This window comes from Salminus brasiliensis, chromosome 9 (genome assembly GCF_030463535.1).
Source record: "Salminus brasiliensis chromosome 9, fSalBra1.hap2, whole genome shotgun sequence".
Lineage (NCBI taxonomy): Eukaryota > Metazoa > Chordata > Actinopteri > Characiformes > Bryconidae > Salminus > Salminus brasiliensis.
Genome location: NC_132886.1, coordinates 13,699,766 through 13,726,516, shown reverse-complemented (window position 1 = coordinate 13,726,516; position 26,751 = coordinate 13,699,766). Strand labels below are relative to the sequence as shown.

The 26,751-nt window shown below is 40.4% G+C and overlaps 1 protein-coding gene across 3 annotated transcripts in view; it reads right to left on the bottom strand.

Annotated features, from left to right (window-relative positions):
* The window catches only part of svep1 (sushi, von Willebrand factor type A, EGF and pentraxin domain containing 1), a 116,565-nt gene that overhangs the window by 33,619 nt on the left and 56,195 nt on the right, over nt 1–26,751 (bottom strand). For all 3 annotated transcript variants that reach the window (XM_072687511.1, XM_072687509.1, XM_072687508.1), the window contains exons 6-24: nt 26,312–26,491; nt 22,143–22,337; nt 18,657–18,775; nt 16,570–16,699; nt 16,035–16,142; nt 12,805–12,936; nt 11,372–11,563; nt 11,037–11,158; nt 9,693–9,798; nt 9,386–9,583; nt 8,943–9,176; nt 8,118–8,279; nt 7,688–7,849; nt 7,058–7,219; nt 5,851–5,939; nt 3,734–3,830; nt 2,609–2,722; nt 2,137–2,250; nt 673–874 (exon numbers count right to left, since the gene is read on the bottom strand). In XM_072687511.1, the coding sequence (XP_072543612.1) occupies nt 673–874; nt 2,137–2,250; nt 2,609–2,722; nt 3,734–3,830; nt 5,851–5,939; nt 7,058–7,219; nt 7,688–7,849; nt 8,118–8,279; nt 8,943–9,176; nt 9,386–9,583; nt 9,693–9,798; nt 11,037–11,158; nt 11,372–11,563; nt 12,805–12,936; nt 16,035–16,142; nt 16,570–16,699; nt 18,657–18,775; nt 22,143–22,337; nt 26,312–26,491 (2,818 nt within the window). The remainder of the gene's footprint in view (nt 1–672; nt 875–2,136; nt 2,251–2,608; nt 2,723–3,733; nt 3,831–5,850; nt 5,940–7,057; nt 7,220–7,687; nt 7,850–8,117; nt 8,280–8,942; nt 9,177–9,385; nt 9,584–9,692; nt 9,799–11,036; nt 11,159–11,371; nt 11,564–12,804; nt 12,937–16,034; nt 16,143–16,569; nt 16,700–18,656; nt 18,776–22,142; nt 22,338–26,311; nt 26,492–26,751) is intronic.

Here is a 26,751-nt window from a genome sequence, read left to right as displayed (position 1 = left end):
CGTAGTTGCAAGTTTAGCAACGCTGAGTTCGACTGAAAGACAGAACCAGAATGAGTATTCAATGTGGCTGAAACCAGTCAGAAACACTCCCAAGTCCATTCACTCGACTTTGAGCTCTCAGGTATGACTCTTTATCCTCTAAAACATGTGTGATTTTAGCCTCAATTAGCTGAAACATCTGTGCTGTGGTGTTTAGTCCAAACACAGCAGAACCGGCCTCATTTTGCCGTTCTGTTACTCTCAACACCAGTCGCTCGACTTAGACCTAGGCTCACTTAGACACAAGTTTTTTTCTTCAAGACATGTGCCATAGCTCAGCAGTTAGTCAACAGCAGCTGCACTGGGATGTCTGATACTTGGTGGAGCTGTAGTCGAGACAGGTAAGGTTAAGGATCCAAAAAAAAAAAAAATTCCGCTTTCTGTCCCTTTAGGAACAGCCGCTTGATCATTAGTCACCAGTTCTGAGTCACTCTTGTCTAAACGTTTATAAGTGGACTTTCTGCAACCCCCCCCCCACCCCCCACCCTGGGAATACCATACCATACCATACCGCTGTGTTATTTTGAGACAGTATAAGAGTAGAAAAAAAGTGAATACTGCCCAACTCTACACAGTATACATACCACCATGACATTCATAACTCCATTAACAACAATCTGCTTCTTCATTCACCTGAAGTCATTGACATCATCTACACATGTTCCTCCATTCAGACATGGGGCGCTGTAGCACTCATCAATATTGACTTCGCAGCTGTCTCCAGTGAAACCCTGACTGCAGGAGCAGGAATAGCCAGCCTCCAGGTCCTTACACACTCCCCCATTCTGGCAAGGACTGGACTCACACTCATCTATCTCCAACTCACATCGTGGACCTGGGAGGACACAAGAGGAAAACAGGCTACTCAGGATTCTCAGGAGTAAAGGTCTAAAACTAAAAGTACTTGGACTCCATTGTGTGGCCAATGATTTCTACCTTCAAAGAAGAAATAACTTTTTTATCACAGCCACTGCTAATGCAATCATACTAAAGCAAGCTCCCTTTCCCCTGAAGTCCACTTAAAGAGCTGTGTGATGCACTTTAAAGTAACATTACATATCATTTTTACCTTAAAATATCAACTGACCTGAAATAGACAGAATAGCTCTCTATTGTTGCTACACTATATGTCCAAATGTTTGTGGACAATCCTTCTAATGAATGCGTTCAGCTACTTTAAGTTGCACCCATTGCTGACACAGATGTGCACATACACACACACACAGCTGTCTAGTCCCTGTAGAGAGGCACTGCCAATAGAACAGGACTTTCTATAACAGATAAACATGAACCTATTGGCACCATGCCTAATGCCAGGCATGGGCTAGAGTGGTATAAAGCCCCCCAGCATTGAGCTGTAGAGTAGTGGAACTGTGTTCTCTGGGATGATGGTTGGTGCTCCATTCAATACTTTGGGGATGTGTTGGGGAGTTTGGGATTAGGTGGGGTGGTGATCATCCAACATCATCACCTCACTAATGCTCTTGTTGGAGAGTGCAGTTAAATCTTCAATATTTTTATCCATATGTTGTATATATGCCGGTTTCTGCACATGTAATTCTGGTTGAGCTTAAAGTACAAATTCCACAAAATTCTGCATAATGCTGCTTTAAGACTGAGATACAGTAAATAAACTCAGTGCTGATTGGCTGCCCTGAATTGTGCCTAATTGAAAGAAACAATCCAGGCTATGTTAAAATAAGTGTGAAATTACATCGGTTTTGGGCCCCAATATTCTGTTTCTGCTTAGGCTTTCCCTTTTAGCTTTATTATTCAGTATTTATATATAAAAAAAAAAATTCAACAGGAACATAGAAAGCTTCAAAACTAATATCTGGATGCACCAATAAGTTAAACTTGGAGTTTAAGAAACTGGAAGGAATCCTCTAGGAAGACCGCAGGAAGCTAATGTTACTGTCATTATTGGGCCAAACATGTGAAACACAAGAAAAAGCTGTTCAGAGTGCTTGGAAAGTTCCTGTTTTAGAGATTAAGGGCTTTCTCAGAGAATTGCAAAAGTATTTGTCTTTACATAACTCCCTATTGCATGAAAATGTCACAGACTTAACGTGTCTAATGTAAAAGGCAAAAGTGCACCTGTGAATCCATCTGTGCAGCTGCAGGTGAACCGATTCACCTCATCCACACACACTCCGTCATTGAGACATGGAGAAGAGCTGCATTCATTTACCTCTGCCTCACATAGCGATCCTGTCCAAGATAACACACACACACACACACACACACACACACACAGTCAGACATGAATAAAAAAAGTCCTCAAAAGCAGGGCTGCCTCATGCTTAACCATGGCCAGGTCTTAGGAAGTAGGACAGTCCTGGAATGGAAAAGAGCTGTAAGACAAAGCATGTGTCCCACAGACCCAATAAATTCAGCATTAAGCTCCACAGCGCTGTGCCAGGCTCTGTTCTAACGACCAGTGGCTTTCACTTTTACACTTTCATATAGCTGTGCCATATCACAGTTGTTAAGCAAATGCCTTTGGCCCAGAAGCCGAACTCTGGTAATATCTGCTGCTGTAAATCTGTGTTGGCAGTGTGCACCGTACCCACAAAGCCCGGCTGGCACTGGCACTGAAAGCTCCCCATGCCGTCTCTGCACAGGCCGCCATTCTGACATGGAGTGGAGTCACACTCGTCAATATCGCTCTCACACTTTGCTCCTAGGAGAGGAGAGAGAGGCAAGATCACACATATATAAACACAAAATACTTGACATTTTAGGGTTGCTGGAGACTTCATTACACATCTTGCAGACTGCTCTTGGGCTGAAATTGCTAGGACTTGCTGTTGGCAGTTGTTTTAAATTAGTTTGTGGACAGTGGAACAGATGATTTCTGATTGCTCTGATATATTTTAAATCCCTTCTCAGATTTATACACATCTACAACCCTCTTACTGAAGACCTCAGATAGCTTTCTGGATCTCACCATGGTATAACACTCACTTTAACAATCCAGAGCAAAGCAAACATAAATATCCGAGGTTACAATAAGACAGGCTCCTCCAAAATCATCTCTGACCACAGTCTAATCATCTGCAGCTGATGTGCCGCAGCTGATTCTAGCTGATTTTAGGTTCAGCAGTAACAAAATAGTAATAAAAAGTCCTACATTTTCCTCACAAGAAAACTACATTTTTATGTATTACATTTTACATGATTTTTGATAGATTTTTCTTGAGGTTTATTTGTTTGTTTGGTTATATAACAATAATAATCCAGCTAATATATAAATTATGGCAGTGAGGAATTGAAGTGAAGACACAAATATAGACCCTTACAGTTTAAGGGGTTAACTTTGTCAAACTGACAAACAAAAATTCATTCAGAGAATCTAGTGATGACCTATTTAAGTCATTCACATAAGCTGTCAGAGGAGTTACGGTGCGTGTACAGTACCAGTCAAAGGTTTGGACACACCTTGTTGAATGTGTGCTGATCATCATCTTAAAAAACATACGAGCCAAATGCTAGGGTGACCATATTTTTGTTTTCCAAAAATAGGACACTGGGGACACACTATTATCCACCATGGTTAGAGCGTTGTGATGAAAAACTACACAGTATAACCTACACAGCTTTGTCATACATTCAACACTGTGCAGAGACAGTGCTCATAAAATATAACCAAACAGACGTTCCACATGTTGAGACGATTAGATGTGCAGTTTACCTGTGAAGCCAGGAAGACAGGTGCACACATATCCCACCCCCACTTCTTCACATGTGCCCTGATTTTGACATGGGTTGAGAAAGCACTCATGGAACATCTAAGAAGTAAAGAACAGAAGGTCATGGTAAAGAACTTACAGCAAAGTCTGTTTACTTAGTGGCTATCTCAGCAATGCCTTTAATGACATAGGGTTGTATCTTATTATTTTTTCAACCAGTGAACTGTCTCCTCCTGTTAGACTGTCTGTGGTGATGGTGTAATTTGTTCAATATTGCATAACCCAAACTGGTATTTAAAGTGGTATTAGGCTGAGGATGTGGTTTGACTGGGCCAGTCCTGTATCTGCTAAAAAGAACATCTTCTGGCCCATGTGATGGGACACTTCATCAACTAACAGTGGACCTGATCGCATCTCGTTTGAAATCCTTTTTACATTCTTCTGAAACTGTTATACAGACCGTTCTCAGTACAGTCAGTTCAGCACCCTACATATTTACTTAGACTTTGTTTACACCTGGCAGTAACGTGTCCTGGGTGATCCCATCATAAGTGGCCAGCACAGTACAGATGTGAACGGGGTACAATGCATCTCAAGGATGATTCGTAATCCAATTACTCAAACCATATTCAGCACTACCAATAATAATCTACTGGATAAAAGTAATACTAATGGTTTGTGCACAAAACTAGGTGCCTTCTCTCAATTAGTACATTTTTAATTTGCACCTTGCCCCTTCTCTAGCGGAAATGATGTGAGACATCTGAGCAGTAACAGCAGATGTATTTAAAAAGCCAGGTATTATTTGTAGTTCCATGTCAATGCCAGGTCTGAACTGGGACATAGAATGCTTATCTGCTTGAACACAAGTTGCCATGTCAGCTACAAGAAAACAATTTCAGGCTCCAAAATGTGTTTTTGCAATATCCATAAAAACCACTGCTAACGCCCCATATCTAACCTTCCTTTTTGGCCAAAAGGCTCAGCCATGAAATCCTACCTGACAGCACGGAAAAACTCCTGGACCCATCAAGTACAGTTTCAACTTGGTTTAAAACAAATCTATCTGACTGCCTCAATTTGTGACCATGAGTTCATCCAGATCACAATCTGGCTCTGGCGTAGACTGACTGCTGTCTCTTTAATTCTAGCAGTCTGCTCAAATTAAAAAGTTTAAAAGTAGTCAAATTTAAAAGTAAGGTAATAATAACAATAATATTCAGGCTAGTCACTTAACTACACACACGTTGAGCCATGCAGCCAGCTTCCTGTACAGAGCAGAATTTACTGCCGTATTTTATAGGTGTGATTTATACGCTTGTGTGGCATGCAGACTTGAACGGAAGCTGCTGTGGTCAATTTTATTTTATCTGCAAGCCTATGAGGCTAGGCTCACCTGCACTGCATTAAAAAGATACATAGAGACAAGATCACTTGGTTATAGGCATGGGTTAGGAGTACAGTAGTTCTAACTAGCGGACAGTAGACAAACTCAGTGGTTTGGATATCTAAATACAAAAGCTAATTCTGATCCACAGCCCTAAACATGTACATGCCTGAATCAAGCCAACATACTGTTGTTCTATGCCTCATAACTCTGAATCTGTGTATGTTACAATTACAGACATATACACATGGCAAAACAAGCATCAATACTTGCCCTGTATAACCATGTTTTTATAGTCTTTACAAGCTACTCCAGTGGCAGGTGAAGTACATTCGTGATCAAACATGGTCAAACCTCTGGTAATATTTACATCTAAGATTCAGATATATTTAAGTAGCCTAGAATCTGCTGACAATAATGTGGCATTTGTGACTGTCTCTCATAAATTCTTTGGAATTTATGGGCAAATAAATTCACATCGAATGATCAAAATATCATGCAAAACTGGTCTATGTGTCTGAGAGTAAAGAATAGAGAAAGGTGGTATCAGACTGCTATCAGAATTGGCAGATACTCAAGGTTAAGGGGGGGTATAGTGCTAGTTCAGACTAATTCTGAGTAGATCTAATCACCAGAGTTCAAAAGCATGATATTAATATCCTTTTCTTTGTCAGTTTGCTGTTCAATTCAGAGGCGTTAAGAAAGATGGAAAAAACTTGAACTGACACTCACCTGACTGCTAGCCTGATATTCTTTCCTGACCACAACCTCTGGAGCTGTAGTTACACTTTCCTCTTTAGGCAAGAAACTAGAGCCAAAGCCTGAAAGACAGAGAAGAAGAAGAAAATGAGACACAGACAGCAAGTGAGGGTGAGACATAAAAAAGGCATGAGGGGGAGACATTTCTGCTGTTAGAGCTGGAAAACATTATCCAAAGGCATTCATCATCCTCATCATCTTTTCCGGCTTGCAGCACATTTTCCCCGTGTGTAAAGAAAGTCTTCTCCTATAATGTGTTTATGAGCACTATCAGACACGGCATGCACACTCCCCGCTTCCATTCAACACTAGGGGTTCATTTTTCTACTCTATAGGCTTAAGGAATTTGGTGATCTGTCGTCAGACAAATTCGAAGTAATGCTACTGGACCTTTCAGCAGCCTTTCAAGTGTGGATGAATAATAAATCTCCTGAAAGAAAGACTGGGGCATTTGTTAAAAGTATTAGTTTCAGAATGTCCAGAATGTCCAATAAATCCAAACCATTTTCTGTTCAGCTAGACATGATTATGGATCACTGACATCACCTCAAAAACTACACTAACCTCTCGCCACTGGGTGCAACTCAATATTGCATCCAGAGCAGAATGCCAGAGGCTGAATTCTATAATGAAAACAGTGTGCTTTCACTGTAAGTTCTTTTTTCTTTTCAGCTTTGAACAGTAATCTAGATCTAGTTTTATATATATATTGGGAGCATCTACAGTAACACTTAGTTTGGAAGCACCCGACTCAATTCATTTGTAATTTGTTCATAATGATCTAAAGATTTACTCTAATGCACATCTGATAAAGTTAATGCCTATGTACGAAACAACATTAATTTCCCCAACAGGTAGTTTCCTGCTGACAACAAGTTCTCAGCATTTGTGGAACAATGACAAATATATCACAGGTGGCTTCTCGTGAAGTTACTTCAGACAATGGTAAGCCTGCCTCAAGAAAAACAGGGTTTCTTGGGAGATGTATTGAACACAGAAGATTAACAATATTTTGGATCTGTTTAACCTGTTTTGCTCGATGCACACACTCCACATATGTTCTTTCATATTACATAAAAAACACACATTTATGAGTAGGTGTGTCCAAAACTTTTAACTGAAACTTTGCCTCAGGCAAACATATACTCTGATTAAGTATAATGATGCTGGACAGGCTTACTGGAGCACTGTTGGATGCTCTTGGCTCCTGTCAAGGTGGTGGTGCCATAGAATGGACAGGAGAGGCAGTAAGAGCGGCCCTTCTCAGGCTGGTAGTAGTCTCTGGGACAGGGGTAACATGGGACCAATCCAGAACGAGAGAAATGACCTGCAGAGCACGGAACTGGAGAGAGAATAACAACTTATTTTCCAAGCTGTAACTAACTAGTAAAGAAGAAAGCACTGTGGGTCAATGCTGTGTAGACTACATCTACCTGGAATAGCGTAAATGTTTTTCTGTGGAGGGTTTTAGTTTAGTAGCCCAGGGTTACCTAATAATTCTTGTATAAACAATTATATTTAGAACTATAATAAATCCTTAAAGGTTATTCTCAAAATATAGCCAAAAATGGTTCTTCGGGTCATTGCTCAAAGAACCCTTTATTTTTAAGCATGCAGTTGTATTTTTTAACGTGTCTTGTACTTGACAAAGGTGGTCCCGCCAGTTCTTCTTCCGACTATCCTGTTTCCTCCACATCTCTTTAAATCTATGCTTAACTCCGTGTCTTTCAAAAGGGGATTTATATTTATGGCACTTGACAGACAATCTTATCCAAAGTGATATTGAGCTCTGGGCAGAAGTGAAGCTTACCTCCACACTCAATAGAGTCCACAGCTCCTCGGTTGACTGTGGAAGTCTTCGAGGGGCAGGGCAGGCAGGAGCGCGAGCCAAAACCAGGCTGATATTCCCCTAATGGACATGACTCACATGTCTCCAAGCCACTCAATGAAGAGCTGCCTGGCTTACACTGCGCTGAAAGCACACAAAGAGAAACACAAACACAATATTCAAGTAGAGAGAAACAGAATAGTGAAGTGTAATTTGACTTTTTAAACTTAAATAAGTCTCACTGTAGTTATGCCATAACATTAATAGTCATTACTGGCAACATATACAGACTAGATGGCTACATGTACAGATAGATGGCTGGGTAGCTGGCTAGCTGACTGGATGGGTGTATGAATGGCTGCATTAGTGTGGGCATGGACGCCTGGAAGAAGTGATGAGTGGAAACACTAACCTTTACACTCCGACACACTGCGTGAGTGCAGGTATGGGGTGGAGAATCCATCTGGGCAGAGCTTACACTCTGTCTGACCCTCCTCGTCTTGATAGTATCCTCTCCGGCAACTTTCACACTCAGCGTACTCTATTGAGAAATATGTCCCCACTGGACACTGCACTACAGAACAGACAGGACGGTATTTCCATTTCTAGTTACAGCATTTTGCAAAGTAATTTAGAGACATGCTTTACAGTGCACTCTGAAAACTTGTGCTCATCCTAGTATAAACAGGTAGAGTCTAAACAAACTGCTAAAGGACTAAACCATGAGTGTGTTCAATATTTGACTCCTATTTCCAGTCTTAGGTAATATGAACTGTTTGTGTTAGATATACTCTCAGTTGAATGAGTACCTTCTAATGAATGCATTCAGATACTTTAAGTTGCCCCCTTTGCTGAAACAGATGTGCAAATGCACACACAGAGACAGCTTGTTTAGTCCCTGTGGAGAAAGTATTGCTAAAAGAGCAAGACTAACATGAACCTTCTGGCACCATGTCTACTGCCAGGTGTGAGCTAGAGGGGTATATAGCCCTCCCCCAGTGGAGGTGGGGTGGTGATCATTCAACATCTTGACCTCACTAACACTTGGCTAATGCAATCAAAGCAGGATAAACTCTCTTTATTATCCTTGATTTCAGTAGAAACAATGAATAAGCAGGTGTCTCAGTACTTTGTACTTGTGTATCCTCAGCTGATTTTGCTCACATGTTTTAGTGAGCAGTTATATGTCTGTTATATATATATATATTATATGTATAATATGTATCTGTGAACTCACCACACATGCGGCCCTTAAGTACGGAGCCTGGGCGGCAGTAGAGTGAGGCCTTCTTGCTCTCCAGTGATTTGGGGTCAGCCACGATCATTTCAGACGACACATGGAAGGTGTTTATATGCTGCTTGCTCAGAGTCCGCTTCAGCCGATTGGTCAGCTGCTCCAGGGTCCGCAGGAGCCGCTTCTGATTGGCTACTTCCACTGAGTCATTCCTCGACAGGGGCAGTGGGATGCTTGCTGGGAGAAAGGAGAAGTGTTGGGACAGACTGACTGGTCCTAGGGTCTGGGCTGAGAGAAGCACTAGGTCGTTGTGCTAAAATATGTGTTTTTTATTAAAGTGTTATTTTTTATTTTATTTATTTTTATTGTTATATTTTAACTATGGTACAGCCTTTATTAAAGGAAGTTTGGAATTGTCAAATGCAGACAAAGGCAGCATCTTCTACCTGTGATGTTGAAGTATATCTGGATCTTCTGGTCGCGTGTAGGTCGATTGATTTTGCGATGGCGCTTGGATCTCATGTGATGGAACACACCATCCTGCTGTAGAAGAGGGTGATGCTGGTCTGGAGAAAATCCACTGTCAAAGTAAGCGTAATCCTGACCATTCTGAGAGGCCCAGTTACTGCCCCATCCTCCAGGACCTGGATGTTGATGGGGGGATGGAGAAGAACAACAGACTATTAAGACTCTCTCTTTCAACCTTTATCTAAAAAAAGGATTAAGAGTATTTGGATGGCCATGCTTTCTCACCAATGGCAAATCCATTTGGATAGTCATAGTTGTACTCCAGACATTGTCCCTGTGACATCACTTCCAATTTACAGTTGATATCATCTGCACTGCAGATATTGGGAACCTTCAGGATTGTGGGTGTTAAAAAAGAAAACAAAAGGTTAGGAGGGTCCTCAGCAAGCCGTGTTTACTTGGTTTGTGCTATTGTGCTGTGCATGTACAGAACATGTACAAAAGGCACATAAGCAAACAACTGGTTTAAAAACAGTTATATGGGCCAATGTGTTTTCCCTGTATAAACACTCTATATCATTAAAATAAATAAAAATGCACACAAATAAAGTATAATATAACCAGAGTGTCTTGTTTAAAAGAAATAGTTATCATCTTTTGAACCAGTTATATAGAATTATAAAAGGTTTGGGTTTCAGACTGAGGAGCATCAAGCCACTAGCAACACACCTGATTTAGCTTGAGCAAACACAATGGCATGCAGACACCCACTACATATTATAATAATTTACTGCCAAAATAAATATATCCAATACTTTTTAGTGCATCTACTTATTTACGCAAGTATCGGATTAGCCAATCTTTTGGCTGCAGTGCAGTGCATTAAATCATGTCTATTCAGGTCAGCAGTTTAGGTAATGTAAATGTAAAATCAACCAAACCAAAATGTCTTCTGAGTGATTTTGAATGTGGCATGATTGTTGGTGCAAGGTTTGAGTGTTTTTTTAACTGCTGATCTCCTGGGATTTTCAGCACAACAGTCTCTAGAGTTAAAAGTAGAAAAGTAGAGTAGAAAAGCATACAGTGAGTGGCAGATCCGCAGACAGAAATGCCCTGTTGATGAGAGAGGCCAAAGAAAATTGGATACAACAGCAGAAGACCATGGCAGGGTTCCATTTCTGTCATCCAAGAACAGAAAGCTGAGGTTGCAATGGGCACCGGCTTCTGTACAGAAAGGAAATCTGGAGTTTTGCTGAGGTACACACAAGGTAGGGTTAGACTTTAGTGCTAACAGCTTGAATCCACTGCCAAAACTGCCAGGCATTTGGTTTCACCAGATTTAAATCCAGTGGATCACCTTTGGGATGTGGTAGAACCGGTGATTTGTAGCATGAAAGTGCTACTGATAAATCAGCAGGAATTGTGAGATCATGTCAACTTGATATCAATGTCTCCATATATAATCCATGCAACGGAATTTTTTTCTTCCAGGCTATCGTGAGGAGGCCCTACCCAGTGTTAGTGTGCCGATGCTAATAAATTGCTTGACAAGTCTCTATACCTGTGTGTGTGCGTGAGTAAGTGTGGTTTTGTGTGTGTGTGTGTGTGTGTGTGTGTGTGTGGTCTCACTATGCCTCCAAGAGCAGTGGTGAAATCCCCAGTAAAGGTCTTCAGCAGGTCCGGGTCATCGCAGCGGGATGTTTTGAACAGCATCTCAAATGGCTTGAAGCCGTTGTTGGCGATTCTGTTCACTGAAAATAGAGAGCATTTACAGCAAACACATTACCATGTGTGAAAATTCCCCTCCTACAATAATGGCATCAATACGGCATCACTAAAACCAACAAATAAAATACATCACACAAACAAACAAAGGGTAATTACAACAAACTGTGAAAGGAGACACATGCACTGTTTACAGAAGAAAAGAAATATAAGGTCAGTAAGAGAGGGATTAAACTGACAGGAGCAGTCTGGTCTGTCCGGCGAGCGAGATGGCTCCCACCGGCCATTATTGGGGCAGAAGTAGCTATGCACTGCATTCTGGGTAAGGCTGTAGCCTTGTCTGCAGACCAGGGAACAGTTGACCCCCTTCTCCTCCTTCACGCAAGAGAAATCGGCATTCACGGGAACATATGGCTGCTCACACGTGGACCCTGCGAGACACATAGCAGCAGGTTCATCACATAGCAGCTGCACTGAATCAATAAAGGCAAACCAGTTTCATGTGTGTATTGTGTTTAACAACATCTGTACAATAGCAGTTTCAGACGAACCCCAGTCCATACACCTCAGCTAACAAGGGTGACAAAGTCTATTTGATATGAAGTTCAGTAGCCTCGTTTCGAAAAGGCCCCTAGTAGCTTTTCTACCAGGGGAATGAAAAAATCTAAATTTACAAGACTGTTTTAGCTTTGTGGTTTATTTGTCTTAAACTAAATGAGTGTGTTATCAGAGTGGGAGTCTACCCCTATGTCTAAATTTTTGTGGACACCCCTTAATGAAGGCATTCAGCTACTTTAAGTTGCACCCTTTGCTGACACAGATGTGAAAATGCAATAAACAATATATGTTTATAACCAATAGCCTAATATTGTGGCCACATAATTTTTGATGTTTTTCACATTTTAACATAATGTGAATCTGGCAGTTGTTCCTTACATTGTGTCACATTTCATGATAAAAGGGACAGTAGAAATGCTCCAAAAGGATCTTTTTTACATTGACTTTCTTTAAAAAAATTTATCTTCTGTCATAAAGTTGCAGTTTTGGCGACACAACATACAAACACAACAAGCCACAAATGCTACACATAGATTTATTAGACATACCTAATCTGTTAATACACATTGCAGATATACAGTAATAGGTTAATTTACATGCAGAATTACATCCTCTAGTGCTTCTTTTAAATATACATGTATATAAATATATCTGTATAAATATACACCTCTGGAAAAAATTAAGAGACTTTTCATCAAGCAAAGCTGAGTTACCGGAATTTGCAGACTATGAAGACATGAAAGCTGTGATTGGCAGGCAAGGTTATTTCACCATAGATTTTTGAATGCTCTCAAAGTTCAAATATTAACAGTATATATTAGTACTGTGTTGTGTTGTTTACATTTTAATAATAACTTTATATATATTTTATATAATTTCTTTGGATTTTTTCAGCAGTTGTTTTTGAGCAGTTGTCATTTTTGCAAATAAATGCCTTAAATATCAATATTTTTATTTGGAATTTAGGGGAAATGTTGTCCATGGTTTATAAAATACAACGCAAATGTTAATTTTCCTAGACACATTGCCTATAAATAGTAAAACCAGAGAAGCTGATAATGTAAAGTGGTCTCAGGATGTTTCAACCCCAAAATGCCTGTTTTTGTCCATTTACCTTGCACTGTAATGATGAGCTCACAGGTGCGGTTGTTGCCGGAGGGGTCTGTAGCAGTGTAGTACACAGCTGTCTCTCCAACAGGAAATGCATCGCCAGAGGTGTGTGTGCTGGAGATGTTTAAACGTGCTCCTGGGTAAATAAAAACATACGTCATGTGAAAATGAACATGATTCTAATAGAAAAACTGACATACTAGAACAATGCTAACACCATTCTGGAGAGGTCCAAACAGTGACAGTCATTACTAAAGTGAACTCTTATAGACATATAAACTCTGATTCTGATTCATTTGACTGTCTGCTATCTGAATATAATATTCTTAATATTCTTTAGTCCTATTTGGATTAGATTAGCTCATCAGGGGCGAGGTCTGTAATTAAAGTGTACTTGTCTCTTCATTGCTAAAACTCTCCCAACTAAATGCCAATAATTTGTTTCCAGAGGGTTGTATTACCTATAAAACTGGATGATTGCATCGCACATGACCAAATGATCACATGATTATTATAGCTAAAAATGATTAGATTCCTGTAAGGCTGCTTTATGTGTAAAAGCAATGCACTTAATCTCTGTTCTATGGAATGATGGTGCTTCATCCAATACTTCTGGAATTAGTTGGGGAGTTGAGGATGAGGTGGAGTGGCAATCATCCAACATCCTGACCTTAGCTGGATGCAATAAATCCTGAATGCTCCAAAATCTAGTAGAAAGCCTTCCCTGGACAGTAGAGCCAGTTACTCCAACAAACTCAGGACAAAAAATGAAAAAAAATAATAATAAGCAGGTGTCCCAATACTTTTGTCCCAATAGTGAACTACAGTATAGAAGTGTGGGCCTATATGCAGGGTTTAAGGGGTTAAACAACACCATGTGGGCATTACCTAGATGAATTAACTGTTATCAGAATCAAATTCTTTTCCTTCCCATAATTCCCTATTCATTATGTTTTTTTATATTTTTTTAACCAGGCTTTACACATAGTAAACTGTTCCTCTAGACCAGGAGAACACATTATTCAACTAAAGGAGCATGTCAAAGGTAAATTAAGAGGGTATTGTGTACAATTTGGTGCTGAGTTTAAGAGTCTCAGCCATGTTCAGAGTAAAAACACGGCGGCCTCATATACAGCCATGTGAATGGCCTTAAGTGGTTAACCCTAAACCTTTAATAAATGGGCCAGGCTGACATGTGACCTCAGTCTGTGTGTTCTCAGCAGAATGACAGGCTTCAGTGCCAGAGCAGAGACACTGCTGGTGCTGTGGTGGTTAATAATACAGCAATGAGGGTTGCTGCACTGTGGGCATTTATAAGAAGTCATTAAGAGCGGTGCAGACACTGAACACGCACACACATGGTCATACGAGCACATGTACATGGACCCACATGTACACACACACACACACACCACACACACACATACACAAGCAATCTTTTCCACAGCGCACAGAGAAGTTCCAGGTCCATTCCAAACTGTCTGACAAACGTCTGGCTGCAGCAGCGGCTGGAGAGAGCAGCTCCCTCCCTGTCTCAACTAAATTTAGTCCAGCGTCTGGGCGTGTGCTCGGAAAACCTCCATACGCTGACGTCGGCTTAACGTTGATGTGACGTCGGCTGGGCGCTTCGGAGTAGCCACAACAGGCCATTTTGGTGAAATGTGTGTGTGTGTGTGTGCTGGGATGCTTGTGGGTCATTACCATGTTTCAATAGAGCCCTTCAGCTTCCTCCATTTATAACTGCAGAACTCTTAATCTTCTGGTTTAGTTACATTTTTTAATTAGTCTGTATTCTGTATTACTGCACTGTAATACTGTCGCGTATAAGAGGGACTTTCAGACAGTGCGTTTATGAAGGTGAACTATACTGTCTCGTGCTTAAAAAAGATGTTGGACTCACTTTATGGGAGGGTGTTTTTAAATATGCCGATTTGAGAGATAGCAAAAACAAACTATAAACATATAAATATACTGCCTTTAATCCAAGAAATCAATCCTAAAAAGGCTGGTTTGAACTTAATCTTTTTTTCTCACAGCTGTGGTGTGGATATTTTCTGAATATCCTGGAGTGCACAAAAGCAAGACTCTCTAACGGCAAGGCAGCAAAGTTTTGTTTTTGGACTGACACAATGAAGTACATTAGGACATCCTTGCATAATAAAAACTCACAAAATACAAAGAAAAAGCAGATATTTTAAAAAATGAAAGAAACACAAATAAAAGATTTTTAGATTTAATAATACTTCATTCATTGTGTTCATGCTTGAGAACTTGAAAAGACATTGTCTGAACACCCACTTATAATGGTTTGCTTTTCAATTCTTTACTATATGTAGTTTGTACTGAGGGCCAAGGGCCAAGAGGACAAAACAACATGCAAATAAGTAGGTAAGATAAGGAAAAAGAAGAAACAGAGGCTTAGGAGGCAAAGGTTCTTTAGATTGTAACAAAAGCAATATTTGGCGCTATGTAGAACCTTTTTTAAACTGAACTGTCTACAAGCGTTTTTCTTTGTACTTGAGCATTTTTACTAAGCATTATACCAAGCAAAGAACCATTTGAGCTGTTAGCACTTTTAAGTGCACTTTTTGGGTTCTTTGAGTTTCTAGGGTTCTATCCAGCGTCAAAATAGGTGTTACAAGAACACTTGGACAATTTGGAGCTTTGGAGGAATTAGTCCCCAAACACCTGACCCGCTTCTCAAATTCAACTGTAAATTCTTATTCTTATATTAGCTCATTTGCATACAGTACTAAGAATAGAGAAATGTGTGTTATGGTGATTTCTCTTCCACAGTGATCAACCTACACCTAAACTCCTAAACCTGCAATTCTTTCCATTATGTGCTCTATGTAGGAAAACATTCTTTAAACAGAGTCTCTAAAATACTGGTGAATCCTCAGAGAGTTCGTTCTTTCTAAAGCCGCAGTAAAAGGCTGGACAGTGACTGCAGTGATGCTTCTAGCACACGCTTGAAAAGGTGCTTCTCGTGCTGTCTCCTTGACGATGGTTCTACCACATGATCTCCATAGATTCAGTTCTCACGCCTCCACAGTCGGAATCCAGGTCTTTTCCACTATGGGCTACATTTTTCCTGGACACTCTTTGAGAGCTGACTCCATCTCTGTCTCTCCATCTTCATTTCCATCTCTCTCTCGCTTTCTTTTCCCCTATTCTTTCTCTTTCTCTCTCTCTTTTTTCTGCCCCTCTCCCCCTCCCTCTGTGGGTGTGTACCTGAATTGTCTGAGAACTGTGGCTCTTCCCAGTAGACCGGCGTCTCAGTGTCTGTGGCTTGGACAGTGGGTGGAGACCGGCATCTGTCAATCAAAGGAGGCTCTGTATCTAAAGAAAGAGAAACACTGTTTTATTAGAACTGTTCTGGTAATGGAGGCAACTTACTCTGGGCATGGAATTTTGTACTTGTGTTACAGATAAATTATGGTGGACATAACTGATAAGATGTTTAGCCCTTAAAATACTAACGCTGAGGTCACCAATTTTATCCACAAAAGGCTTGTGTGGCTGCAGGTCTTCATTCCAATCAAGTAGGAACACAGCTGATTCCACTTGTTTAATAGTTTCAGTCTCCAAACTGGTGATTACTATATGAGGTAAGCTCCTGCTTGGTTGGACTTAAAATTTGCACTGGTGACCCCAGCCCTAGACCCATTATTCAGTAACTGCTCTGAAACTAGTATGCAAAGTATGCAATTGTGAAAGCTGGTCAACATATGCAGTATATATGTTTTCTAAATGAGCAGGAGCCTACCGATGACAGTGACCGTGAAGGAGCAGTTGGCTCTGTTTCCAGTGCGGTCAGTAGCTGTGTAGGTGATGATCTCTGTGCCAATTGGGAATGGCTGAGATGGGTTCAGGATAGGCATCACTTGGACAACAACCTGAAAATTGAACAGGACATTGTCATTTCACACATGACAGCTTTCTTGAGAAACAGCAAGACTGGAGTTAATCAAATGTGTTTAAGCAGAGAACTTACCAAATAATATGTGGTTTCCACATTATTTGGTGATTTCTCTGCTCAAATACATGTGATTTACTTCAGTTGTTACCAGGTCAAGGAAGTAGCCTATTCATTCATTGTGGTTCAAGGTTCAATCAGCTTTGGCCAGGATTACATTTTCATGTCTAGTTTTCTCATAACTCATCTTTAACCAATGTTCAGTCAGGCTACAGTCTGAACTAGATCAAATTTAGTCAGGCTACATTCAGGTTTGGATCAAATTCAGTCAGGCTACAGTCTGAACTAGATCAAATTCAGTCAGGCTACAGTCTCAACTGGATCATATTCAGTCAGGCTACAGTCCGGACTGGATTAAATTCAGTCAGGCTACAGTCTGAACTAGATCAAATTTAGTCAGGCTACATTCAGGTTTGGATCAAATTCAGTCAGGCTACAGTCTGAACAAGATCAAATTCAGTCAGGCTACAGTCTGAACTAGATCAAATTCAGTCAGGCTACAGTCTGAACTGGATCATATTCAGTCAGGCTACAGTCCGGACTGGATTAAATTCAGTCAGGCTACAGTCTGAACTGGATCATATTCAGTCAGGCTACAGTCAGGACTGGATTAAATTCAGTCAGGCTACAGTCTGAACTAGATCAAATTTAGTCAGGCTACAGTCTGATCTGGATCATATTCAGTCAGGCTACGGTCCGGACTGGATTAAATTCAGTCAGGCTACAGTCCGGACTGGATTAAATTCAGTCAGGCTACAGTCTGAACTGGATCAAATTCAGTCAGGCTACAGTCTGGACTGGATTAAATTCAGTCCGGATGGATTTGAATCAAAGTTTGTCAGCCAGTATTTAGGTTTGGAACAAGTCAGTCAGGCTGCATTTTTGGTTGTCATTCTGTCATTCAAAATGTCTAGTCATTTTGCCATGCTGTCAATCAATGCACCAAACAATACAACACAACAGTTGTGTTTGGGTCTACTTTTAAACAAACTCTGGTGCTGAAATATGTACGGCAAACATAAATAAACATATCAGCTTTATTAATTTATGTTAATTAGCCAGTTTCTGATTCAGAACGTTTGTTAGATATTACTGCTGCCAAACACGCATCATAAAATCTTTCCAACCAGTTATACGTATAACCTGTATGACTTGTTCAGGTCTTTTGGTTTGATGTCTATGAGACTGTAATAGACTAAAAAGCAACAATATGTTATTTTCTGCTTTGGTATAAACACACCCTAAGACAGAATTTTGTTGAGCTATAGTCGGATTTGGATCCAAATTTGAGGCTTGGAAAGCTGAGGGGAACAGACCAGAGAAATCATAAAGCTGTGTTTGACTATAACCCTCCAGGACTGGAATTGGGCACCGTTGATGTAGAGGAACACATTCTGGTGCTATTTCAGTCATTTTATGTTAATTCTTATTGGACCACAAGGGGATCTGAACCTGTGACCACTCATTAATTAAAGTGATTCATTGCTGAGTCACTGCCATAGACTATATCACAATTTACAAGTATTCCAAAAATATTATTGCTATGTTTCCATGTTATTTCAGACCGTGAAGGACTCTAAGAAACCCATTCAGCAGTGTTGATGCACTCACCGCTAACTGGTTCCCTCCAGATTACCACAACTCCACCCATGGCCACTTGAAATCCCCTTTTATGTCAATGGCATAGTGTTTAGCAATACAAGTGTGTGCCTTATATTGACATTGGATAGAGATTGGTGAGATTTGGCCCTAACATAAAACTGTAAGATGGTACTAGTGAAGAAACAAATACAGACTGTCATTTTTTGTCTTTCAGGGATATTAAACAAGAAAGAAAAGAAAAGAGAAAAACGAAAAATAAGAGAAGTATTAAGAACCTCATCTCCTGAATTGTCTCCCAGTATCGGTGCACTCAGGGTGACGTTAGATGACCCCTGATGCTCGTCAGTCTCTGTGACAACATCTCCCGGGCACTGAATCCATGGAGGCTCTGCGTCTACGAGTTACGAATCAAACAGTAACTTAATTAGAATATAATAATAACAAATGAGAGAGTAAAATGATAAAATAATAAACGTGTCAGGAGTCACATAAGCTATGTGTTATCATTACAGGGGAGATGGTGGACTAACAGATGACTTCAAATATGTGGCGATATGCCATCACGTTCTGGTACTCATTAGTGATCTGAATGAGCTTGATGCTTTACATTACCTAATGGATAGTTTAACTATTCATACTCTGATCTAATGCCACATCTGATGCGTATAAGGTTCATACAGATGATAAATGACATGATATCATGCAATCTGCTTGGTGGAACAAGGATGGTTCTGGAGCTGATCATAGATTATGTGGGCCAAAGTCCACAAGTTTTAGGATGCTGGTCTGTGCTCTGATGCTCACTGAAAATCAAAAACTGATCCCAGGGTTATGAGTCATTTACAGTGCTGAAAACTTCGAAGGTCACATTTGATGGTCGCATATGTCATAGGCTCTACCTTTTTGTAAAAACAACGCAGAAGATCCTTCTGAGAAATTAGATGACAATTCTGAGAAGACACCAACGTATCAACCACAATCTCCTTTAAGGATTCCTACTAAAAGCTTCTCTGCAAATTGAGCAAAGACAGTCTAGAGCTATTTTGCAAGAGTATATATATAATTATAAAATTATAAAATATATATAATTATTATGTTTTTTAGATATTATTATCTGCCTGAGCACAGACAGTCACAGACACCCATCTTATAACAATCTGAAGATTAGAACTACCAAACAACAACCAGCATGTTCAGTCTGATGGGTGTTGTTAAAATTATGAGCCACTAGTTTAGGCATTAGTGGTAAAGCCTACAAAAAGCAGTGGCTTAGTCAAGCAGCATGTGTTGTCTCTTTGCAGCCCAAACAAATACTTTGGCATTAGAGTAACAGGCGTTACAAAAGAGTCTGGATGGGAGTCAGCCAATCCTGCTCTAATTTCCCTGCTAATTCTCCAATAAACACCTACCACAAGAAGAAACCAAAACACACACAATCACTGATACAAAATACAAGAATGTGACACACACTATCAAAAAGAATTCAGTCAGGACCCAAAAACTGGTTGGCTAAATTCTATTCCATCTGCATGTTAATGTCATGTAAAGGCACTTCTTGGCAGTTACGGCACCTCACATTTTTTGGTGAGAGCCACACAATCTTTGTAACTTAAAGGACAAATATTAGGTCTACTGTCCAAAACTGTGTGGTTTTCTGCACCAGGAATACCAGAATTCATTTTTCCAAAACAATTGTCCAACCTCGCTGTATCCCTTTCATGGGTTTAAGTATTCTAACTGTGCCTTGAACATTGATATATGTAATAGGGCTCTGTTCTGATTGGTCCAGTATTGTGCCTCATTAAACAAAATCTAAATAAACACTTAGAACTCCAACATGAATGTCCGGAGCTATCCAGTCCTTGTCAGTGTAGGGTATATAGTAGGGGTGCAACGGTACATGTCTTCGTACCAACCAGGCACACTACCAATATCATAGTTCAGCTACAGATTAATGTAATGCGAAACCTAATTTCGCAAGTAAGAGTTCCATCTGGAAAACCTGAGCAGTAAGCAATTAGCAAGTACATGAGACCCTTTTCTGCTGCGGTGGAAAGTGTATGAATGCAGATCCAGGCAATGGTGGAGACGTAGTGACATCCATGCAGATGAATGCTAGGGTTGTCTGGCATTTTCCCTCCACTGCTTCTTTTGATTTTTTTGTCTGTGTATTGATTTTCCTTGTAGTGGTTCTCGTTCTACTTACAGACGTGACATGTATGTGACATGTACGTTAGATTTTTACTATTTACTACATAAAATAGGTCACATTTGGGTTGCATGTACACATAGTACTGTGAATGCTATTTTGGGACAAAAACAACATACACTTTACCAAAACAAGTGTATTTTCACACACCCTCCCCCATGTTCACACACACTCCCCCATATAGACCAACTTACAATGGGTTGATTCTAATTCTATACACCAGTCTTTAAATCTTTAAATCAAATTTACCAGTATCAAATTTACCAGGGTATGGCAAAGAAGAATAGTCAAGGTAAAGGTAGATGGTAAAGGTACATTCTCTTTCCCATTGACGCTGTGAATATCTGTTCCAAGCTGTGTGGATGACCTTGAATAAGCATATTCTCTAATGTTGAACTTTTGAAAGTTATACCAAGGTGTATATTTATAGGTACAGCTGCCTCAAAAAATCAAGAAGGGTATTCCGATAGACTAAAAGCACCATATGAGAAAAATAATAAATATGGGCAGGATAAATATGCAGAAATATGGGCAGGATACTTGAATAGCATAAATCACTGTATCAGAGGGTAAAGATAAGGTAATGTAAATGTATACCTTTGCAACACTTAATTTAATAATAACAGTAAGTTATTAGTTAGTGCAGCAGAGCTAAACACGTAAAAACATTTAAAATGTATGTGTAGCATGTATTGATGAGTAGCCGGATATCGCCATTTACTCATTTTGGGACCCTCTATCCTTTAACTTGTCTGAATCCATCTTAGCATGTGAATGTTTGGAAATACCAATACCACACTTGTACTGGACTATGAGGTCTGATCTGCAGTGTGAACACAATCATGGCTTCTGTAAGTTACTCAATGGCAAACCAGAGCCAAGGCCTGGCAAGCTGACCAAAATGGCCAACAATCGAATGTATTTCTGGACAACTGCGTCTGCTCCATGCTTTGATGTTGCCACTAGATCTTTTCGTGGACCAGTTAAACCATTGTGGAGCTACCAGCACGTGCTATTTACCATCCATCTTTGCAGGAATGCCTCATCTGCAGGCACTCACTCTCCTGCTGCATAAGACAGCCTCATTTGTGCCTGTATATATTTGGACCAAGTAAATTCTGTATTTCGTTCCGTGCACATTTCCTACTGTTGAATGGGGGGAGGGAACAGTGTATCTGAGTGATATAGCAGAACTAATGGATTTTCCTCCTCCATTAGTTGCAGCTCCATGGCTCTGATTCTGCGTGCCCTGATGCAGGCGGATCAAAACCACGCATGCCGGATGATGCTGGAACCCTTTAGTTTTGCATGCATCGCGTTTGATGACTTTCCACTAAGCCTGGTGGACATTAAAGGGAAAGTTCAGCTGGGTGTCACCACAGTAAAAGCAGGCCACCTGTTACAGCAAACATAACATCTGCAGCCTTTAAAGAGCAGATCAAAGTGAAGACTACACACATATATAGACACACATACACACATTTGTTTGCATATAAATATTCACATTAACTCTCACACACAGCAGACACAACACACATAACGTTTTTCTTACCTGCACAGATAGATTTCTGCAGATCGTCACTCCAGTCCCCAGATGGCAGACAACGCAGCCCTGGATTACCTTGGAGTCGGTAACCACGACGACAGCTAAGTCTGCAGGTGGCTCCGCTCCGCAATGCTCTTTCTCCACACACAGGGGGAGACACACGCATGTGTTTAGAGGGTACAATGAGGGGACAGCGCACCTCTGAGAGACAGAAAGAAATAGAGAGGGAGAGAGAGACTGAGTGCATACACACAAAAAAAGATAAAGAAGAAGATAAAGTAAAAAATAGCAGAAATATTACAGGATACAGGAGACTTTATTGACTTTCGCATCACATGTGGTACATGGGGTGAAACGAAATTGTGATCTCAAGGTCCCAGTTACACCCAAAGAGCAATATTGAATAAATAAAAAAATACAATATTATAAAATATTAACATTGCTGGAGTCTATTTGTGTATTAATGTATCAAAAACAATTGAAAAACCAATTCATTTTTGCACAACCATTTTGTGAAGAGGAACCCAACATTAGAACATGTTTTCCCAGAGCTTCAGGTATTAAACGGACACGTTGGGTGCTCGTGAAGCTTTTAGCTAGCCAGGTTAGCTGTTAGGCTAATGTCCTACCTGACAGCCTCACGAAATCCCAATTCATAACCAACTTTCCCCTCCCTTTAGCACCTTCAACCATAAATGCAGGTCCTCTTCTTCTTTGGAGATGGTGCCTCACAGCACTCCAGTGTTTTGTGTTTTGTGTTGGAAAGCTATTAAACTCTGCTCTAAATAGCTGTAAGTAACATTAAATATCCTGTTGGACAGTTGGGTTAGAACATCCAGCCACTTAATGCTCAGTGTCCTCAGTAGTGGCCACAAGGTGTTGTCATGTGAGTAGCTATTACGTCTTTTGACGGTGTAGGAAGCTGTACTCACAGCACTCTGGCTTGTGTACTTTGTCTAAAGGAAAAATCAAATATAACAGGGGTCTGAGTGGCTCAGCGGTCTATTGCACTGCCACTAAGGCCTGGGGGTCATGAGGTCATTAAACCCCGAGCCATGTTGCTTTGCAATCAGGAGTCTGTAAGAACACAAATGGCCGGGTGGGTAGATGGTGCTCACTCTCCTTATCACTCGAAAAGTGATGCTGGCCAGCACAGGTGTCTGTTAGCTGGTGAGGCAGTAACACAGTCTGCTTCAGCACTGCTTTTACACAGACAAATGGTTGGTAAACGGTAAATTGTTAGGTGTCTAAGCATAATTTTCTTTCATTGCTTTAAACCAGCTGTAAATTGTTAACCAATGAATGGCTCCCCAAAAGAAGCCCAAGTTTATTTTGTTTTCCATCAAAAACCCTGGCAGTTTACTGCTTACCTTTTCTGTACCATTTCAGGGTATTCTCTTGATTTGAACTGCTCAAATGTCAATAAATACTGGGAAAATGGGAAGGTGTTCTCAAATGTTTGACCAGTAGCGTACTGGGTCAACATATTTTTAAAAAAGCAAAAAGACATCTTAGTGTCCAAGATTGTGTTTAGAAAACTTTAGAACTCTAGCCTTAAAACAACCTGTGAGAGAGAGACAGAGGGAGAGAGAGGGATGAGAAATGAGGACAGAACAGTCAGAAGGACAACTCTAATAACACATATAATCATATATAATTACATTATATAAACACAGACAACTGGAATAACATCTAAACTATAAACATTAGTTACTACAGAAACATGTTAAGCACTCATGCACTCAGAGCTTCAGGCTGTGATTATTTTCTTCTTAAGAACTGAACTGCTGAAGAAATAGCTTCCATTACATTAAACTGAGACAGACAGAGAGAGAGAGAAAAAGCGCGACAGAACAAGGAGGGAATTCCCCAACAAGGAAATTTAAGAGGAGTGTTCACCACATCACTATTATAGAAGCTAGGTTTCCATCACTTTTCTGGGCAGCAAAAAAACATTTTTTCCCATTTTCATTTCAGCATTTTTACAGCTCCTTTTCATTAAACTGATTTTTGCAATAATACACCTTACCTAATAACATAATTTCCTGCAAAACACCACTGCTGCAAAAGTTTTAATTTGCATGAAAAAATCTCTAATATCATGTGTGTGGAATTTCTGCACTGCTGTCTTCCCTGACGTCTCCATAATCTACTGATCAGGACATTCCATTCATTTTATTTCATTTTCTCTCCATTAGAGCCGTTAGGTGAGAGATCCAGCTTCTGCCATACAGATCTGCCTGAGCAGACTAAGCGGCAGAGCTGACTTTATATTTAGCGTAACTGCAGCTTTGGTCAGACATTCCTCTCTCTGTAACAATACATGCACACCTCAAGTGACGAAAATCATTTCTTTTCAATGAGGGCCAGAGACACTCAGCCACACTCAGTAGGGTTTAGCGATGCAACAGTGAGTGACGCGAAGTGGGCGAATACATTGCTGTTCCTCATTATGTATTGTGTGTTGTTCCGTCCTCGTGTCCTTGCCTGACGTCATCTTCCACTGCCCAAGTTGCATCCCCAAGAACGCAATTATCTTGCATTTACCTCAAGAACTGTTAAAGTTCCAGGATGGGTTCTTTCTCCATCCTGAAAACTGAGGACGCATTGGTTAGTGATTTCACTGCGAATTCACTGCTGATGCAGTGGCGATCCATTCTTTTGTTCTTGGTATGGTTGGTATGTATAAATAACCTAAACCTGCAAACTATCCTAAGCATTAAAATGTTTGCCGTAAAAACTCCTGTTGAGTGTGTGTGGGTATGTATGTATTGTTTTTACAAAATCAGGATAATTTTGTCTTGAAGATGCATGAACCCCCACAGTCAAACACAGTCCAAACAGTCCAGCAAGAAACCTTTACCCAGAAGCAAATCTCTCCGTTTTTTTCTGGACTGGTTTGGCTCTGGATTTAGTGGCAGACACTACACAACACACAGCACAAGCACAAGCACCAAACTCATCACTGAAACACTCCACAGCTGCTGCTGAAGCTCTGGTCAGACAAACATAGAACAACAAACAGTAGTGACCACGAGAGAAAGAGAGAGAGAGAGAGAGAGAGAGAGAGAGAGAGAGAGAGAGAACAAGAGAGAACGAGAGAGAGTGAACAGAGCAGAGGGAGAGAGTTTGCTGGTTCAGCACCCATCTGAAGCTTAAGCTGAGAACAGTCAGTGGGTCATGGGAGGGAGAGCACAGGCAACAGTGTGTGTCTGTGTATGTGTCTGTGTATGTGTATGTGTGTGTGTTTCAGTGCTGATATATATCTCTCTGGAGTAATGTAATGGGGTAGTGTGTGTGTGTGTGTGTGTGTGTGTGTGTTTGTGTGTAGAGTATATAAACTCTATTGTGGCTAAGGGCTAATCTTCAGCACATGTTCAACCACAGAGCTAAGTGTGTATTTATGTGTTTCTAAATGTCAAAGTGTGTGTGTGTGTGTGAGTGAGTTAGAGAAATAGACACGCCCTCTTGTCATTAGCCCAGGAGTTTCTTGTTCCTGTTCAGAGGTTATATACCCCTGTGACTGCCAGTCGTGGGCTATGTCTGAAATTGGAGGTAGCTAGGGGACTTGATTGCCTTGCTGTCCACGCTGTCTCAGGAGACAGTGTAGTGCCAAAGGACTCTGTAATCACGCCTGATGTTCCCAATGTATCGGCAGCTCACTGCTAGATGTGAATGTTTAGCTGTTGTCATTAGCCATTAGCTATTGCCCAATTAAACAGAAGACCAGATTACTGAACTTCGATTCAGACATGGCTGGGTGTCTTCCTGTCTCAGAATCCTGCCTGAGGATGCAGCATTTATTCATTGTTTTATGTCTCCTGGGTTTTTGGTTCTTGTAAGTTCCCACAGTTGTTTTCTTCAGTAGTTTTGTGCTTAGTATTCTGTTTTTGGTTCTTTCTAAATTCCTACCAATTACTACCAGACATTTACTTACAGTTGCATCCTACCTTCCTGTCTGCACTGTTTTTTTAGAGTAAATGATAAAGACCAATTATTTAAATATCATTTAATCATTTAGCCGACCTACACTAACAGATCTGAGGTGCTGAACACAGTTAGGATTGGATTAAGGGGCAAAATAGCTTGTTCGGGACATCCCTATTGAAAGTGCAGACATATACATATCATATACATACACACACATGCATACACACGCAGAGCTGTTAGCTTACCCACACACCGAGGTGGAGGGCCGCTCCACTGTGAGTTTGATAGGCAAGTGAGTTTGGCTCTGCCATCCAGCTTGTAGCCCTGCTGACAGTGCACCACACACTCCAGCCTGTAGGGGGAGCCTCCCTCACTGCAGTTCAGCTCACTATGCTGAGGTGGGGACAGCGCTGGACATGAACGCACTGGATAAAACACAAAACAGACATCAGGAAGTTGAAGTTGAAATATATATATATATATATATATATATATATATATATATATATATATATATATCAAAACTCTGCAAATAGAGAATCAGATCTTGAACATATGATGTAAAACTCAGTTGGATACATATGGAAGTCCATTCCGGCCACTTAAAATAAACAAAAATAATCATTTAATTTAATTAACACGTGAATTGCTAAGTTGTTATTTCAAGATGAGATCCTGTCATTAT